This window comes from Mytilus trossulus, chromosome 1, assembly GCF_036588685.1.
Source record: "Mytilus trossulus isolate FHL-02 chromosome 1, PNRI_Mtr1.1.1.hap1, whole genome shotgun sequence".
NCBI classification, from domain to species: Eukaryota; Metazoa; Mollusca; class Bivalvia; order Mytilida; family Mytilidae; genus Mytilus; species Mytilus trossulus.
Window position 1 is genome coordinate 107,065,576 of NC_086373.1, and position 19,345 is coordinate 107,084,920.

Genomic DNA, 19,345 nt, shown 5'->3' on the forward strand with positions numbered 1-19,345 from the left:
AGTCAAGAGTATAAGGTACTAGTTATCATGATTGACCTTAAATACCATTAAACTGCTTAATATCAAGTAAGTCAAGAGTATAAGGTACTAGTTATCATGATTGACCTTAAATACCATTAAACTGCTTAATATCAAGTAAGTCAAGAGTATAAGATACTAGTTATCCTGATTGACCTTAAATACCATTAAACTGCTTAATATCAAGTAAGTGAAGAGTATAAGGTTGTCCTGATTGACCTTAAATACCATTAAACTGCTTAATATCAAGTAAGTCAAGAGTATAAGATACTAGTTATCCTGATTGACCTTAAATACCATTAAACTGCTTAATATCAAGTAAGTGAAGAGTATAAGGTTGTCCTGATTGACCTTAAATACCATTAAACTGCTTAATATCAAGTAAGTCAAGAGTATAAGGTTATCATGATTGACCTTAAATACCATTAAACTGCTTAATATCAAGTAAGTCAAGAGTATAAGGTTGTCCTGATTGACCTTAAATACCATTAAACTGCTTAATATCAAGTAAGTGAAGAGTATAAGGTTGTCCTGATTGACCTTAAATACCATTAAACTGCTTAATATCAAGTAAGTGAAGAGTATAAGGTTGTCCTGATTGACCTTAAATACCATTAAACTGCTTAATATCAAGTAAGTCAAGAGTATAAGGTACTAGTTATCATGATTGACCTTAAATACCATTAAACTGCTTAATATCAAGTAAGTCAAGAGTATAAGGTAATAGTTATCCTGATTGACCTTAAATACCATTAAACTGCTAAATATCAAGTAAGTCAAGAGTATAAGGTAATAGTTATCCTGATTGACCTTAAATACCATTAAACTGCTAAATATCAAGTAAGTCAAGAGTATAAGGTAATAGTTGTCATGATTGACCTTAAATACCATTAAACTGCTTAATATCAAGTAAGTCAAGAGTATAAGGTTATCATGATTGACCTTAAATACCATTAAACTGCTTAATATCAAGTAAGTCAAGAGTATAAGGTAATAGTTATCATGATGGACCTTAAATACCATTAAACTGCTTAATATCAAGTAAGTCAAGAGTATAAGGTTATCATGATTGACCTTAAATACCATTAAACTGCTAAATATCAAGTAAGTCAAGAGTATAAGGTAATAGTTATCATGATTGACCTTAAATACCATTAAACTGCTTAATATCAAGTAAGTCAAGAGTATAAGGTTGTCCTGATTGACCTTAAATACCATTAAACTGCTTAATATCAAGTAAGTCAAGAGTATAAGGTACTAGTTATCATGATTGACCTTAAATACCATTAAACTGCTTAATATCAAGTAAGTCAAGAGTATAAGGTTATCATGATTGACCTTAAATACCATTAAACTGCTTAATATCAAGTAAGTCAAGAGTATAAGGTAATAGTTATCATGATTGACCTTAAATACCATTAAACTGCTTAATATCAAGTAAGTCAAGAGTATAAGGTACTAGTTATCATGATTGACCTTAAATACCATTAAACTGCTAAATATCAAGTAAGTCAAGAGTATAAGGTACTAGTTATCATGATGGACCTTAAATACCATTAAACTGCTTAGTATCAAGTAAGTCAAGAGTATAAGGTACTAGTTATCATGATTGACCTTAAATACCATTAAACTGCTTAATATCAAGTAAGTCAAGAGTATAAGGTTGTCCTGATTGACCTTAAATACCATTAAACTGCTTAATATCAAGTAAGTCAAGAGTATAAGGTTGTCCTGATTGACCTTAAATACCATTAAACTGCTTAATATCAAGTAAGTCAAGAGTATAAGGTTGTCCTGATTGACCTTAAATACCATTAAACTGCTTAATATCAAGTAAGTCAAGAGTATAAGGTTGTCCTGATTGACCTTAAATACCATTAAACTGCTAAATATCAAGTAAGTCAAGAGTATAAGGTTATCCTGATTGACCTTAAATACCATTAAACTGCTTAATATCAAGTAAGTCAAGAGTATAAGGTACTAGTTATCCTGATTGACCTTAAATACCATTAAACTGCTAAATATCAAGTAAGTGAAGAGTATAAGGTTATCCTGATTGACCTTAAATACCATTAAACTGCTAAATATCAAGTAAGTCAAGAGTATAAGGTTATCCTGATTGACCTTAAATACCATTAAACTGCTTAATATCAAGTAAGTCAAGAGTATAAGATACTAGTTATCATGATTGACCTTAAATACCATTAAACTGCTAAATATCAAGTAAGTCAAGAGTATAAGGTTATCCTGATTGACCTTAAATACCATTAAACTGCTTAATATCAAGTAAGTCAAGAGTATAAGGTACTAGTTATCCTGATTGACCTTAAATACCATTAAACTGCTAAATATCAAGTAAGTGAAGAGTATAAGGTTATCCTGATTGACCTTAAATACCATTAAACTGCTAAATATCAAGTAAGTCAAGAGTATAAGGTTATCCTGATTGACCTTAAATACCATTAAACTGCTTAATATCAAGTAAGTCAAGAGTATAAGATACTAGTTATCATGATTGACCTTAAATACCATTAAACTGCTTAATATCAAGTAAGTCAAGAGTATAAGGTTGTCCTGATTGACCTTAAATACCATTAAACTGCTAAATATCAAGTAAGTCAAGAGTATAAGGTTATCCTGATTGACCTTAAATACCATTAAACTGCTTAATATCAAGTAAGTGAAGAGTATAAGGTTGTCCTGATTGACCTTAAATACCATTAAACTGCTTAATATCAAGTAAGTCAAGAGTATAAGGTTGTCCTGATTGACCTTAAATACCATTAAACTGCTTAATATCAAGTAAGTCAAGAGTATAAGGTACTAGTTATCATGATTGACCTTAAATACCATTAAACTGCTTAATATCAAGTAAGTCAAGAGTATAAGGTTGTCCTGATTGACCTTAAATACCATTAAACTGCTTAATATCAAGTAAGTCAAGAGTATAAGATACTAGTTATCATGATTGACCTTAAATACCATTAAACTGCTTAATATCAAGTAAGTCAAGAGTATAAGGTAATAGTTATCATGATTGACCTTAAATACCATTAAACTGCTTAATATCAAGTAAGTCAAGAGTATAAGGTTATCATGATTGACCTTAAATACCATTAAACTGCTTAATATCAAGTAAGTCAAGAGTATAAGGTTGTCCTGATTGACCTTAAATACCATTAAACTGCTTAATATCAAGTAAGTCAAGAGTATAAGGTACTAGTTATCATGATTGACCTTAAATACCATTAAACTGCTTAATATCAAGTAAGTCAAGAGTATAAGGTACTAGTTATCATGATTGACCTTAAATACCATTAAACTGCTTAATATCAAGTAAGTCAAGAGTATAAGGTAATAGTTATCATGATTGACCTTAAATACCATTAAACTGCTTAATATCAAGTAAGTCAAGAGTATAAGGTAATAGTTATCATGATTGACCTTAAATACCATTAAACTGCTAAATATCAAGTAAGTCAAGAGTATAAGGTACTAGTTATCATGATTGACCTTAAATACCATTAAACTGCTTAATATCAAGTAAGTCAAGAGTATAAGGTACTAGTTATCATGATTGACCTTAAATACCATTAAACTGCTTAATATCAAGTAAGTCAAGAGTATAAGGTAATAGTTATCATGATTGACCTTAAATACCATTAAACTGCTTAATATCAAGTAAGTCAAGAGTATAAGGTACTAGTTATCATGATTGACCTTAAATACCATTAAACTGCTTAATATCAAGTAAGTCAAGAGTATAAGGTTATCATGATTGACCTTAAATACCATTAAACTGCTTAATATCAAGTAAGTCAAGAGTATAAGGTTGTCCTGATTGACCTTAAATACCATTAAACTGCTTAATATCAAGTAAGTCAAGAGTATAAGGTACTAGTTATCATGATTGACCTTAAATACCATTAAACTGCTTAATATCAAGTAAGTCAAGAGTATAAGGTACTAGTTATCATGATTGACCTTAAATACCATTAAACTGCTTAATATCAAGTAAGTCAAGAGTATAAGGTACTAGTTATCATGATTGACCTTAAATACCATTAAACTGCTTAATATCAAGTAAGTCAAGAGTATAAGGTACTAGTTATCATGATGGACCTTAAATACCATTAAACTGCTTAGTATCAAGTAAGTCAAGAGTATAAGGTACTAGTTATCATGATTGACCTTAAATACCATTAAACTGCTTAATATCAAGTAAGTCAAGAGTATAAGGTACTAGTTATCATGATTGACCTTAAATACCATTAAACTGCTTAATATCAAGTAAGTCAAGAGTATAAGGTAATAGTTGTCATGATTGACCTTAAATACCATTAAACTGCTTAATATCAAGTAAGTCAAGAGTATAAGGTTATCATGATTGACCTTAAATACCATTAAACTGCTTAATATCAAGTAAGTCAAGAGTATAAGGTTATCATGATTGACCTTAAATACCATTAAACTGCTAAATATCAAGTAAGTCAAGAGTATAAGGTACTATTTATCATGATTGACCTTAAATACCATTAAACTGCTTAATATCAAGTAAGTCAAGAGTATAAGGTTATCATGATTGACCTTAAATACCATTAAACTGCTTAATATCAAGTAAGTCAAGAGTATAAGGTACTAGTTATCATGATTGACCTTAAATACCATTAAACTGCTTAATATCAAGTAAGTCAAGAGTATAAGGTACTAGTTATCATGATTGACCTTAAATACCATTAAACTGCTTAATATCAAGTAAGTCAAGAGTATAAGGTAATAGTTGTCATGATTGACCTTAAATACCATTAAACTGCTTAATATCAAGTAAGTCAAGAGTATAAGGTTATCATGATTGACCTTAAATACCATTAAACTGCTTAATATCAAGTAAGTCAAGAGTATAAGGTTGTCCTGATTGACCTTAAATACCATTAAACTGCTTAGTATCAAGTAAGTCAAGAGTATAAGGTACTAGTTATCATGATTGACCTTAAATACCATTAAACTGCTTAATATCAAGTAAGTCAAGAGTATAAGGTACTAGTTATCATGATTGACCTTAAATACCATTAAACTGCTTAATATCAAGTAAGTCAAGAGTATAAGGTACTAGTTATCATGATTGACCTTAAATACCATTAAACTGCTTAATATCAAGTAAGTCAAGAGTATAAGGTACTAGTTATCATGATGGACCTTAAATACCATTAAACTGCTTAGTATCAAGTAAGTCAAGAGTATAAGGTACTAGTTATCATGATTGACCTTAAATACCATTAAACTGCTTAATATCAAGTAAGTCAAGAGTATAAGGTTGTCCTGATTGACCTTAAATACCATTAAACTGCTTAATATCAAGTAAGTCAAGAGTATAAGGTTATCATGATTGACCTTAAATACCATTAAACTGCTTAATATCAAGTAAGTCAAGAGTATAAGGTTATCATGATTGACCTTAAATACCATTAAACTGCTTAATATCAAGTAAGTCAAGAGTATAAGGTAATAGTTGTCATGATTGACCTTAAATACCATTAAACTGCTTAATATCAAGTAAGTCAAGAGTATAAGGTAATAGTTATCCTGATTGACCTTAAATACCATTAAACTGCTTAATATCAAGTAAGTCAAGAGTATAAGGTACTAGTTATCATGATTGACCTTAAATACCATTAAACTGCTTAATATCAAGTAAGTCAAGAGTATAAGATACTAGTTATCATGATTGACCTTAAATACCATTAAACTGCTTAATATCAAGTAAGTCAAGAGTATAAGGTAATAGTTATCATGATTGACCTTAAATACCATTAAACTGCTTAATATCAAGTAAGTCAAGAGTATAAGGTACTAGTTATCATGATTGACCTTAAATACCATTAAACTGCTTAATATCAAGTAAGTCAAGAGTATAAGGTACTAGTTATCATGATGGACCTTAAATACCATTAAACTGCTTAATATCAAGTAAGTCAAGAGTATAAGGTAATAGTTATCATGATTGACCTTAAATACCATTAAACTGCTTAATATCAAGTAAGTCAAGAGTATAAGGTAATAGTTATCATGATTGACCTTAAATACCATTAAACTGCTTAATATCAAGTAAGTCAAGAGTATAAGGTTATCATGATTGACCTTAAATACCATTAAACTGCTTAATATCAAGTAAGTCAAGAGTATAAGGTACTAGTTATCATGATTGACCTTAAATACCATTAAACTGCTTAATATCAAGTAAGTCAAGAGTATAAGGTTGTCCTGATTGACCTTAAATACCATTAAACTGCTTAATATCAAGTAAGTCAAGAGTATAAGGTAATAGTTGTCATGATTGACCTTAAATACCATTAAACTGCTTAATATCAAGTAAGTCAAGAGTATAAGGTAATAGTTGTCATGATTGACCTTAAATACCATTAAACTGCTTAATATCAAGTAAGTCAAGAGTATAAGGTTATCATGATTGACCTTAAATACCATTAAACTGCTTAATATCAAGTAAGTCAAGAGTATAAGGTTATCATGATTGACCTTAAATACCATTAAACTGCTTAATATCAAGTAAGTCAAGAGTATAAGGTTATCATGATTGACCTTAAATACCATTAAACTGCTTAATATCAAGTAAGTCAAGAGTATAAGGTTGTCCTGATTGACCTTAAATACCATTAAACTGCTTAATATCAAGTAAGTCAAGAGTATAAGGTACTAGTTATCATGATTGACCTTATTAGTTACACAGTTTGCAATTCTTCAATTACAGGAATTTATTACACCCCAGGTAAATTATGGCATTGTGATTGGTTTAGTTGTGTAGTCACTCCCTATGGACCTGTAGGGGGGTAGTAAATTTCATTTTGGGTTCATGATGTCACATTAACTGTAAATAGTGATGCCATCGATTGATGTTGTTGTGTTTAATTGTTTATTTTTCTACCAAACTTGTCAAGAAAAGTCCAGCATGCTATAAATTCCTTTTACAATTCACCTCTAACCTCCTAGGAACTATAATTCTAGAGGGTAAGTAAAATCCATAGGAGTTTCGTCCTTTTGCCTCACCCCCTAATGATTTACTTACCCTCTATGGATCCCTAGGGGGTCAGTAGCAAACCATATAACTTATATTATATGGTTGATAAAATTCATATTGGATGAGATGAGATAAATCGAATTGAGTTAATAAAAAATTACACTGAAAGAGAAGTATTCATAGCCAATCAAATCATGGGATATGTTAAAAAGACTCACAGAAAACCTGTATGACTAGCTTGGTTTATGATATGGAGTACCAATCTTGGTTTAGTAGGTACTAGTTAATTTATTTGTGGGGTACTTTGGTAGTTCCATGCAATCAAATATTAAGAAAAATACAATTTTTTCTCAATTCACAAAAACGGGTATCAGTGAAAGAAAAAAAATAGGTATATTAACGTCTTGGTAGTTGAGTACTCAAGGTTTTTGTCTCAGAACACATTTGATTGTAAAGTTTGAATATATTTCATGGAATCAATAATTGATTTTATTTCAGGGTTAGTGACAAAAGAAGGAATATAAATGCTCAGAAACAGGAAGCACAGAAACGTTTGTATCGTACAGGTAAACGACCAGATGCCCCAGACGTGTCAGAATATGAGAAACGAAGGATCCACTTTGAAAAAAGGAAAGAAGAACTGGTAAGTTGTCTACAATCAAATTATTGATATTGCTAACCTGTCTATAAGGAATTATCAATATATCTGACCTGTCTATAAGGAATTATCATATATACGACCTGTCTATAATGAATTATCAATATGTATGGTCTGTCTATAGGGCATAATCAATATATCTGACCTGTCTGTAAGGAACTATTGATATATCTTATTTGTCTATTAGGAATTATTTTGATATATCCGGCCTGTCTATAAAAAATCAAATGCAAGACATATTCTTGTTGGCTATTAAGCAGTACATGTAATTTCTTCATATATATAATTTATGCATTCTTTTTTCTTTATAATAGAAAGAGTTGCTAGCCAGGATAAAGAAGCAAAGTTTGAGAGAAGATTATGACAACAGGAATATGGGAAAATTCCGTAGAATATTTCCAACAGAAGACAAGGCTCGGCAGGAGAAATATGTCAGATTAATGTCTTCTATCTTCAACATCTTCATGTCAGGGAGAGCACCTGCTATGCAGAAAGAAATCCAGAGAATTTACAAAAATCCACTCAGGGTATGTTTCTTCAAAAAGTTAAAACTAAAATATTTTAGTTTGATCAGAAGATTTACAATTTATAGATTAACATAGTTTATGAAATCATGCCATTGTCCAAATGAAATTGCTGTTGATATGTTAGATTGAACACACACAAAGTAATGTTGCCTTTTACTGCTATTAAATTATTCCTTTTATCCATGTACCGAAAACATATTTAGCTAGAACTGTTTATCCACATTTAAATAAAATTTAAAATAGTTCAAAAGTTTTAATCGAATTCAAGTTCAAAAACTCTTTATTTGTTTAGTCTTTCTAACAAACACATTATCATTTAAAAAAAATTATATTCTAAATTATCAATTGTTATTTTCTTGGAATTTTCTTATGTATATTAATTTTTCTATGTGATATTTTTTTATAGGAAGAAGATGTTCTGGATATGTTACATGAATGTGAAGAATATGAAAAAGATGGGAAGTATGCAGGAGGAGGCAAGGGTGCTGCTAGAGGTCCTAAGGTAGGTTACCCAGGAATGGAGACATCCATATAAATATTTAGGCTATTGTTGGGCACAAGCAGATATTAGTTAGATAACTTGGCAAGAAATAAAGTATGAATGGGGCAAATAATTAGATAGAATGTATAATAAATTTATAAAGCAAAACGAGTTGGGTTATCCCTAGAATGAAGATTATTGTAATAAATATTAATAAAGAGCATGTTTGTTGTTTTGTTGTTGTTGATATATTCTTACCTGATAGCAAATTTTAGCATCCAAGTTATACTGAATTAATTTCATTTATATTTTAGCCTTTACAAAGTATGCCAGTCTGTCAGCCAAGTCCTATTGATGACTCAGAGGAAGACGATGATGAAATGACTGAAGGTTCACCAATGTCAACACCTATGACTAGAAGACGATCTGCCAAGTCCAGACCAGGGTCAATGGTTAGAGAACAGAGCGAATGGAGTGAGGGAGCATCAAGTACATACAACTCTCGTCCCAACTCTGGTGTCAGGTCAAGGCCACCCAGCAATATGTCAATGTCAAATCAATCAAATCAAAGGTCAAGATCATTATCAAGAATGGTGACAAGTGGGAAATACACATCATTACAGAGATCTACAGTGGTAAGTGTTTTTTAATTGTTGCGGCAGACCAAGGTCACCCAAGTTCACGGATGTCATTGTGGTTGTAGTTCATAAATGGGATGAATTTTGCATTGTTGAAGTCAAGAAATTATATTGTTTTTTCTTTCTTTTAAATTGTTGTGATTTAGTTCATGCTTACATCATGTAACTTGTGTATTCGTATATTAAAACTAGAACAATGTAGAGGTAGGTCTCTTGCTATTGGTCCCAATGAGGGCTATTGAAAATCTACTGGTGGAAGGAATAAATCTAATTTTAACACTTGTTTGGTTAATTGTAAGATGTTTATATGTTTATGTATTATTTCAGGATGATGGATTTTTGACAAGCGTAGTGAAAGAAAGGGAAGATGAATTGTCTAAGAAAACATTGATAGCCTTGAATGACATGAGGATCAAGTTTCCAGGAAAGTCTGATGAGGAGGCAGAAATGATTCTCGACAAGGTAACTCTTGTGAATACTGTAGATTCATTTTTTTCGTTGGTATCAATTTTCGTGGATTGCTGATAACTTGCATATTTGTGGATAATTGATTTTGTGGTTTGGCCAATCTATGTATACAAAGCAAAAAGAAAATATGTTATTTGTTGAATATTTGAATCTGGGTTCACCTGTACCCACGAAACCCACGGAAATTGGTATCCAACGAATAATAATGAATCCACAGTAAGTTTGTTTCTGGACAAGACAGTTTTAATGATAAGAAGGTAGTGGTAGATTAGACTTTTGGCAAGATAATATATGAAATACAAAAGCATAACACAAACAAAAGTCTTGGCAAATAAGTTTCTAGTCAAACGTGTACATAAAGGTCACTCTTAGAACCAGATAAAACTGACCTTATAAAGACAAGTGATCTTTAAATTGAGATGCAAAATGCATAGGTTTTATAATACAACAGTACAAAAAGTGGATTACTTAACAAAGTTTTCTGCTTAAGTGCCAGTCTGCCAGTGGTGAAAACATGACCAAAAAAACCCACCCAATTTGACATTGATTTCAGTTCATAATAAAATTGAGAATGGAAATGGGGAATGTGTCAATACTTAGTTATGCACAAAAATAACATTCATTTCCATTTTCTGTTCTGGTAATAGAAGATGCAATTTGGTTGAAATGCACTAGAATTTAACGAATAAGGGGAGATAACTCTGTAATTGGCTATCATTCTAACCAATTTTCTAACCAAGTTATTTGATATTACCAGACACACACAAACGAAAGACTAATACTTTTTAATTCAGAATGATTGTTAGTATTAAATAGCATGATTAGCTAGATGGATTTTTTCTTATCATGTTTTAATTTTTACCTAAATTGCCTGATTCTTACAACGACTGGCACTTAATTAATAAAGGTGAACAGATTTTTTCAACTCAAAATAGTGGGAAGATTAAGATTATGAAATTTTTATGAACATAAAAAGTGATGTGTAGATTTTGATTTTGAGACTAGATAGTTGTGTAATAAAATGGAGATTTCAAATCAGCAAGAAAAACAATATTTTACCTGTAAGTTTCAAAAGTGCTGCATTCTAATGAATAATGTATGAAAATATTTAGGCTTGAAAAAAATACTCCTTTATTGTGTACGACTGTTGTTTTATTGTAGGTTAATTTCTGTTAATTTCTGTTTGGCTCTGTTATATAGTGAGAACCTGCATTCCTCTTATTCATCTCTATTTAATTTTTGCTCTTTTAATTCAAATCTTAATTTCTCTTCAGCTCCATGAAAGTTGGAAATTTCACAAACCAAGGATTGCTTCGTATTGGCTAGTGAAACTAGATTCTATAAAACGGAGAAAGGTATGTAATGATTTTAATTTATTAAAAACAAAAAAGGTTGTTTTGTTATGTTTGAAAGGTTTTAAACATAAACATGAAATGACATACAACTTTTCTTGATATGTAAAGTCCTATAGGTTATGTACAAGGACAGTTTTCAATGAAATGTAAGCAGCTGTAAACAAAAGAAATTATCTTAATGTTCCTTTTAAACATTTGTTGGGTTGCTGTTAAATTCATATTTTTATACGCATTCATGAAATCTCAGGTAGTGGAAAAATAGTTCTTTAGGCAACAGTTGTTGTGTATTTGAAGCTTAATCAGTACATAACAAAGTGCAGATTTTCCATTGAATTTGAAAACCTTTAATTTGAATTCACAAATAACAGTTAATTTAAAAAGCAGCAACAAGTCAAATAGAATTACTGTAATATTTTGATATTTCCCACAGGTGATAGACATTGTGAGATCTAACGTAAGAGCCGTGTTACAGAGAACCTGGAGAGTGAGTGATGTGGATAATCTCAGAATTTATAGAATATTTAGTCGTGTATTCAGTCGTCTACTGTGGAGTCATGGACAGGGGCTCTGGAACTGCTTCTCTTCTTCCAAGTAAGTTAATTCTATGGCAGATAATATCAAGGTTAATAGAATGCTGTAAAATCAGAAGTTAAAGTGATTATTGTGATGATAAGAACTCCCATTTTATGTTTTCAACATAGATCTTTATGTATTTTTATGCCCCACCTACAATAGTAGAGGAGCATAATGTTTTCTGGTCTGTGCTTTTGTTCGTCCTTCTGTTGGTCCTTTCTGCTGTTTTCAACCATTTGTTCGCTTGGGGTTAAAGTTTTTGGTAGAGGTAGTTTTTGATGAAGTTGAAGTCCAATCAACTTTAAACTTAGTACACATGTTCTCCATGATATGACCTTTCTAATTTTGATGCCAAATTAGAGTTTTGAAACTGATTTCAGGGTCGACTGAACATAAAAAATGATAGTGCAAGTGGGGCATCCGTGTACTATGGACACATTCTTGTTTTTTTCTGATATCGCAAGCATTTCTGAATTTACAGTAATAATTTTTAATCATGTCATCATCATTGAAATAGTCTGGATTTTTTCACTATCCAAATCAAATTGTTATATTTATATATGTATTACAATTGAAAATGTGCACTTATGATTACATTTCTATATAAAAAAAATAGTAATTAAAAAAAAAGATGTTTAAAAATTTGAATATTTATATATCAACCTTAAATATGCTTTGAGATATGATTAAAAAGAAATTCAAGAATATTTCATAATTTGTACACAGATTTCTTTGAATTCTTTTGCAAATAATCATAGAAAAAAAAGTAATCAGTAAATTTCAATACTGGAATAACTTGTTTATTTCAGTGGACCAGCTGGTTGGGAAACTATTTTCAGCAAGAGCACAGAAAATATAAGTGAGTCAGATATGAACTGTTGTCGTAGAATCGTTCAGCTGTGCAGGGATTGTCTTCTAATTGTTTATCAGTTTGCTGCTGAGGCTAAGAATACATCACAGAGTACCACTAGTCATTCAGACACTGAACCATCAGGGTAATTAAAGGTGATGTAAGAATATTATACACTAACTAATGATGTGCACTAATGTGGGATGTATACATATAAATGTGTGTGTGTGGGAAGGGGTTTTAAATCATGCTAATTAATAATGAGATAAACTCAATGCATTGCTTGTGTGAAAAAAAGAGTTTGTTTCTGCTTTGCATAACATTTACTTTTAAACAAATCACTTATGAGCCAGGTTACAAGAAGTTCAAATCCTACATATATGCTAAATGACTGTTAGCAGGCATGGAAAATTTAAATGTCTTAAAAAATGCTAAAAAGGAATAGAAAATCAGAAAATATTTTGTTTCTAAAACTCAGAAATTGTTTTCTCTGCATTAAATATTATAGTAACTTTAATAATGAAATTGCATTAAAAAATTTGGAAAATGGTAATCTTAGAAATATTAAAGTAATCAATAAAAGAATGATGGAATGATAATGAATAGACTGCAGACCTCTGCCACAGTCTGTATGGAATAAAATATCAGATATTCAATACATTGAGCAATTAAGCCTACTTATCCAAGTATCCATGATACTATCCTGATTTCTAGCAGTTGAAATAGCTTCTAACAGTTGAAGCACTATCAAAGTGACTTCAATGAAAATGTGAACAATTACTTTTATTTAACAGGAAGTATTGCTTTGGTTGGGAACTAATATGTGCATGTCATTTATATGTGTTAGTGTGTAATATTCTTAACACCATGTATTTTAAGTGTATGTATGAAATAGATTTTGTGTTTGTTGTAAAATGGCAACCAATCAGGCACTATAGGCCTAGGCCACATCCAGTTAATTGATTCTCTAATTTGTCTACAATTTATTTTTGATTTTTATTTTTCCCCATGTACATGTCAGCTTTCACATTTTATAAATATTGTATTCATTTGTTTTTCATCTAATTCTTAAACTAATTTGTATAAATTCCCGTCTTCAAATGTTGACAAAGAGTATTAACTTCATCATGGTTTTTTAAGTGAGTTGTTTTGTTACTGAAATTGAAGAGATTTAACGGTGGTAATTGGACTCAGTGCAATTTCAACAATTTTTAATCAAGTATTTCAGCAACACTATTGACAAAAAAAAACATACTGCAAAACAAACCAGAAAGCCAATACAGAAGCAATATAGTGTTAATTTTGGCAAGTGGTTAGTTTTGTGTCCCTTGAATGTTCCCCAAATATGGCAAACTAAGATGTCCTCTTATATGAATACACCAACAAAAAAGAAAATCATTATACAGTCATAATTGCTCCAAATTTTACATGTGAAATACTTATAAATGTTTATTTTGTAAAATTTTATTTTACAGTTTGCCTCTTGTTGAAAATTATTCAAAAAGCTAATCCAGAATGTATTTTTTTAATCCACAGTACTATATGTTATCCCATAGTAATAGTATTATTCATTTTATCTTTCAGACTAGGTAGAGAGAAACCAATATCATTAGTCCCTCCTAACACCCAGACAATGAGCCAGCGCTACTCAAAACTTTATCGTGGAGAAGCATCATGACGAAAAGACAGGTAGCTGACTCAGTGCAATGTTATTCTTGGAACCAGTTTGATCATTTCAGATTATTAAGTTTTTGTTATCAATCATATTAAAACAGCTGCTTTTTAACGCTATAGAATTTTTAATCATTGCTTTATTATCAACTTTTATTGTGTGAATAATCTGAACTTTAACTTGTATTTTTTAAAATTCAGTTTCAACATTTTACGCAGCTGCATGACCAAGGTAACTTCCCTTGTTTTTTAAATTCTCAGGACAATGTTGATACATGTATTACCTGTAGAAAAATGTTATTTGTGTATGACATATACATTAGACAGTTAAATTGAGGTTTCAGAGGCTGACATGATTAAAGCAACATCAAAACACATCACACATTTTGAGACTTTTCTGTAGGGTTTATTATTTATTATGACTATAAGCAGCTTGACTGCTCTGATGGATAAAGGACCATTCTGAAGTCTTGACCACTCTGACAGAAAGGGGGCCATTCTGAAGTCTTGACTGCTCTGACAGATAGAGGACCATTCAAAAATCTTGACCGCTCTAACAAATATGGGACCATTCTGAAGTCTTGACTGCTCTGACAGATAAAGGACCATTCAGAAATCTTGACCACTATGACAAATATAGGGCAATTCTGAAGTATTTACTGCTCTGACAGAAAGGGGACCATTCTGAAGTCTTGACCACTTTGACAGATAAAGAACCATTCTAATACTTGACTAAAATCACTAATAGTATAATAGTGACAGATAAGGAACCATTCTAGAGTTTTGACTGCTCTGACAGATAGGGGACCATTCAGTGGTCTTGACCACTTTGACAGATAAGGGACCATTCTAAAGTCTTGATTGCTCTGACAGACAGGGGATCATTCTGAAGTCTCGATTTCATTTGGTTGTTTCATGAATTCCTAATCACGAAGACCGTCCATTTATAATCACTGTGATAATCTATTGATGCTGATATGATTTTGATATTTATTGATATTTTTACTATTCCATCCAGTAATTTTAAACCATGTTATGTCTTTCATTTTAAGATTCCATTTTTTAATGATAATTAATATTAATAGTGCTATTTTAATGTAGTCAGCATTTTTGTAAATGTTTACACTTGTTAATTTTGATGTAAATGTTTTGTCTTGGATTGTCATGTAACACTGGGCATAATCATTCAGATAGTATTTGCTTCATTAGAAATGGAATGGATTAAAATACTTATTTCTTTGAAATTCTATTAGTTTAGTCTGGTTGATTGTGCCATATCTGTTACTGACATTCTGTTTTAATATTTTAAAAGTTATATTTTGAAATTATAATTAGTGTAAGCAAAATGTTTTTGTTTGTATATAAAACAAACTAGATATTTTTGTAGTTAACACTACAGGCAAGTGTAAAACATCATGATATATATTGTCATGTAGTATACAGATGTTATTTATAGAAATGTTTCATATATTCTATTACTTTTGTGATATTTTTCTTTTTATAATATATTTTATGTATTTATATATATGTCATCATATTATCATTTTTACGAGAACTTAAATAGAAAATGTTTATTGTTATCAGCAATTTCCTAGTGGAATTTTTTAGTGGAAGAAAAAGATCTTAAAAAGTACACTTTATACCAAATATCTTAATAGGCTTTAAACTTTAATTTCAGTGGCAATTTTAAATGTAGAAGAAACAATCTATTTAAACTTCTACATTGGGAATCACCATTTTGGACTCATCACATTAATCTGTGTGTGTTTTTAAAATTTCCCTCAGAAACCAACTGTCTTGAAAAAGCACATTTTAGTTAAGGAGGGAGTCTTCCATTGTAAACAACTTCTAAGATATAGAATCTCTCAGTTTTTGAAAACAATGATCTCTGGTATGTGTACCTCAAATACACTATGAATCTGATGTTTATAAGATTGTTAAGTTCATTTATGGATTGAAATCAATATAGCTCTGGTAAGGGAGCTTGCTTCAGGTGACAACCTATAATTTATCTTTCTCCCCTCTGGAGTTTCAAAGCCAAACATTTTTTTTTAAACAGTTCTTGATAATAACTAATGGATTTGAACACATACAAGATTGCCCTGGACAGTACCTCCACATTGAAGATATCAACATTTGAAATTTCCTTTGTTATCTCCCTTTAAGATATCAACATTTGAAATATCTTTTGTTATCTCCCTTTATAAGTTTTCTGCCGTGCATTCAGTAGAATTAGTGTTTCCTATTATTATGGCTTATTTAAGTAATTACTAATATTAGTATTATAGCTTTATTCTTGATTAAATATCATCATCATAAAGGAAAAAATTTAAAGATCTTCAAACTTTTAAACAATCATTCTTTCTATTAATTTATTTGATGACCTTCTATAGCTTCTTTAACTTTTCTTCTAGTCATGATGTGAAATACTTTTCATCTCTCTTTTTTGTTGTTGTACTATTTATTCCTGAATTGAATTTCAGGATGTTAGTCTTGACCAGGATACAATATGTTACTGTCTTGACCGAAACAAGTTTCGTAATTAGCTACTTTTTTTGTCTTTGAACTGTAACCAACTTAATATCTTTACTTAAGTTTTTAATGTGTTTATTTTGACAAATCTTTCAAATTAAGTAGTACTGCCATTTACACTGAATAATAGTAAAATGTGTACTAGCAAATATTTATAATTTATTTACATAAAAGCTTTAATTATGCCATATTCATGATATTTTTTTGTTAAACTGTGATAGATGAATATTTATTAATCAATTCATTTTTGAGAATATTCTTACGATTAATCTTTATTACTGAGAATTATAGTTTTATATTTATTTTGTCATTATTGTGAATTCAAGTAAACCTCATACTTTGAAAAAAGAAAATTGCATGCTTTGAAAAAAAAACCTCCTCATTTAGTTTCTGTTGAGGTTTAAAAGAAATTTCTGCTTTTCAATTGTTATGAATGTAGAATAAATATGCATTAGGGAAATGGTTTGCAAGAATGCTTGTTAAGAAAACTAGTAATAGTATATAAATATAGGTCAAACAGGATGTTTTGGGGTTAAATTTTCAAAAACTATCACTTGTTTTAATTCTAAAATAAAGCTACAGATTTTACAAATGAAATATTTGAATTTTTATATAAAGTATTTTACACTTTTATGCTGTTGTCTTTCAATAGATATTCCTCAATTATTGCAAAATGCTATTTATTTTTATTTCATGGCACAAAATTTACAAATCTAAGGGGAGATAAATGCATTTGATATGTGATATTTTAGAATGATTTGGTTAATATTATTATAAATGCACTGTGATAATATTTTCATTATATTTACTAGCTTTTGTGAATCCAGTTTTAAATGTAGAATCTTGCAATGTATTTTCCTAAAAAGAATAAATGATACTGACTAGTATTTCTCTATTATTGTTTCATCTGTCCAGCTCCTGTTGTATTGTGTTGTCTGCATCACACGTATTCCAGGGGTTGAAGGCATAAAACTTTGCTCAGTGCTCATGGTGCTCGGAGCACAAAAATCATGCTCAAAACATGATATCCAGCATTTTGATTGGTTGATTTTCGAGTACAAGTACAAAAAACTGACTCGAAATTTTTATGACCACAAGTCCAGAACTGCATAAATATACTTAAAATGAGGTTGTACATAAACTTTCCAATTTTTTTATCATGAGTTATTCTGGGGTTTTCCCTTACCAAAGAATAAAGCAATTTCTACCTATATCAGTTTGTTAATCCACTTCTGGAAAATTTACCCATGTTCAACTATCTTGCACAGATTCTTCCACTGGACATGAATTTTTGCACCCTTTTTAAGCTCAACTGATTTAAAGGGCCATTGTGAGCTACTGCCATCACTTGGTGTCTCTCTATTCGTTATTCCTTTATTTTTACAATAATCTCTTAAAATACTGGAACCAAATGTGTCTACAATCATCAATGGGGTTTAAAAGATATGTCAATGATACTGGTTTCTGACCAACATGTCAGACACTGCTCAAAGAAGAACATATGGGAAAATGCATGTTTTTCTATAGTCAACAATTTAGAGGAGTTATTGAACCCATTTTTAGTTTGGCAAAGTACCGTATATTTAAAAAAACTTTAAAGAACAATTATGATTAGAAAGACCTTATTTATTTTATCAGTCTTCATTTTCAATGAGGTTTTCTGACAGAGAGATGGTTGGCAAATTTAAATCATTTCCATACAATAACTTGATGATAGTTCAACCAATCCTTCTCAATTTAAATAATATTATGTTGATTCTAATGAAAAATTGAAAGTAGGATACTTGATTGATCGACACTTTTCAACTTCAGAATTACAAATTAATTTCATTTCAAATTTTATAAGTTGTTTCTGATATCAAAATGGAGGTTAAGTTATTGATTTTGACATTTTCCACCCATGGACTTCACAAATTGTGGCTCCTTATTGCTGAAAAAGGACACTTTAAAAGTAAGGGATATCCACTTAGCTGTCATTTTGACAGCCTCTTGTTATGTTATATCACTGATGAGTACTATGCTTTATTTATTGAATTAACAAGGCTCACTAAGAATATGTCAACATTCTTTAAAACTTTGGGTTTGAAGTAATTCTAGAGTTATCTCCCTTATAACAACTGACACTTGGGTGACCTGAAGTATGTAAAAGGTTATAGGTTTAATCAAATTGCTGTGAAACTTTATAGGAAATGTTACAGCAAACATGCAAACTTTGTTACAGATTGTTTACAATATTTAGATATCTTTTTCAATTTAATTGTCAAGTTTGTATTAAGAAATACACCTACAAAGGTATACAGGTGACAACTTGATTAGACATTCTTAACGTCCAGGTAACGGTTCATATCACACAACAATGCATTCTTCCTTGTTTAATAACAAACCTCTTCAGTCTTGTCTATCAAATTATAAACTAGTGCTTGAGAAATAAATATCCCACATAACTGAATAAGATAGAACTTTAACATTACTGGAACTGTAAAATATCTAGGCAACTAACAAAAAGGAGCACTTCAAAAATGTTAACTTGGCTGTTATATT

The 19,345-nt window shown here is 30.3% G+C and overlaps 1 protein-coding gene across 6 annotated transcripts in view; it reads left to right on the forward strand.

Annotated features, from left to right (window-relative positions):
- The window catches only part of LOC134696286 (tubulin polyglutamylase TTLL7-like), a 42,552-nt gene extending 27,595 nt beyond the window's left edge, over positions 1 to 14,957 (forward strand). For 5 of the 6 annotated variants that reach the window (XM_063558007.1, XM_063557999.1, XM_063558015.1 and 2 more), the window contains 9 exons: positions 7,550 to 7,694; positions 8,024 to 8,236; positions 8,643 to 8,738; positions 9,032 to 9,352; positions 9,683 to 9,817; positions 11,098 to 11,178; positions 11,609 to 11,769; positions 12,561 to 12,746; positions 14,186 to 14,957. In XM_063558007.1, coding sequence (XP_063414077.1) covers positions 7,550 to 7,694; positions 8,024 to 8,236; positions 8,643 to 8,738; positions 9,032 to 9,352; positions 9,683 to 9,817; positions 11,098 to 11,178; positions 11,609 to 11,769; positions 12,561 to 12,746; positions 14,186 to 14,279 — 1,432 coding nt within the window. In that variant the 3' untranslated portion in view covers positions 14,280 to 14,957. Of the gene's footprint in view, positions 1 to 7,549; positions 7,695 to 8,023; positions 8,237 to 8,642; positions 8,739 to 9,031; positions 9,353 to 9,682; positions 9,818 to 11,097; positions 11,179 to 11,608; positions 11,770 to 12,560; positions 12,757 to 14,185 lie in introns of all 6 variants that reach the window. The other variant, XM_063558032.1, reaches the window with a different exon arrangement.
- The last annotated feature ends 4,388 nt before the right edge of the window (positions 14,958 to 19,345 follow it).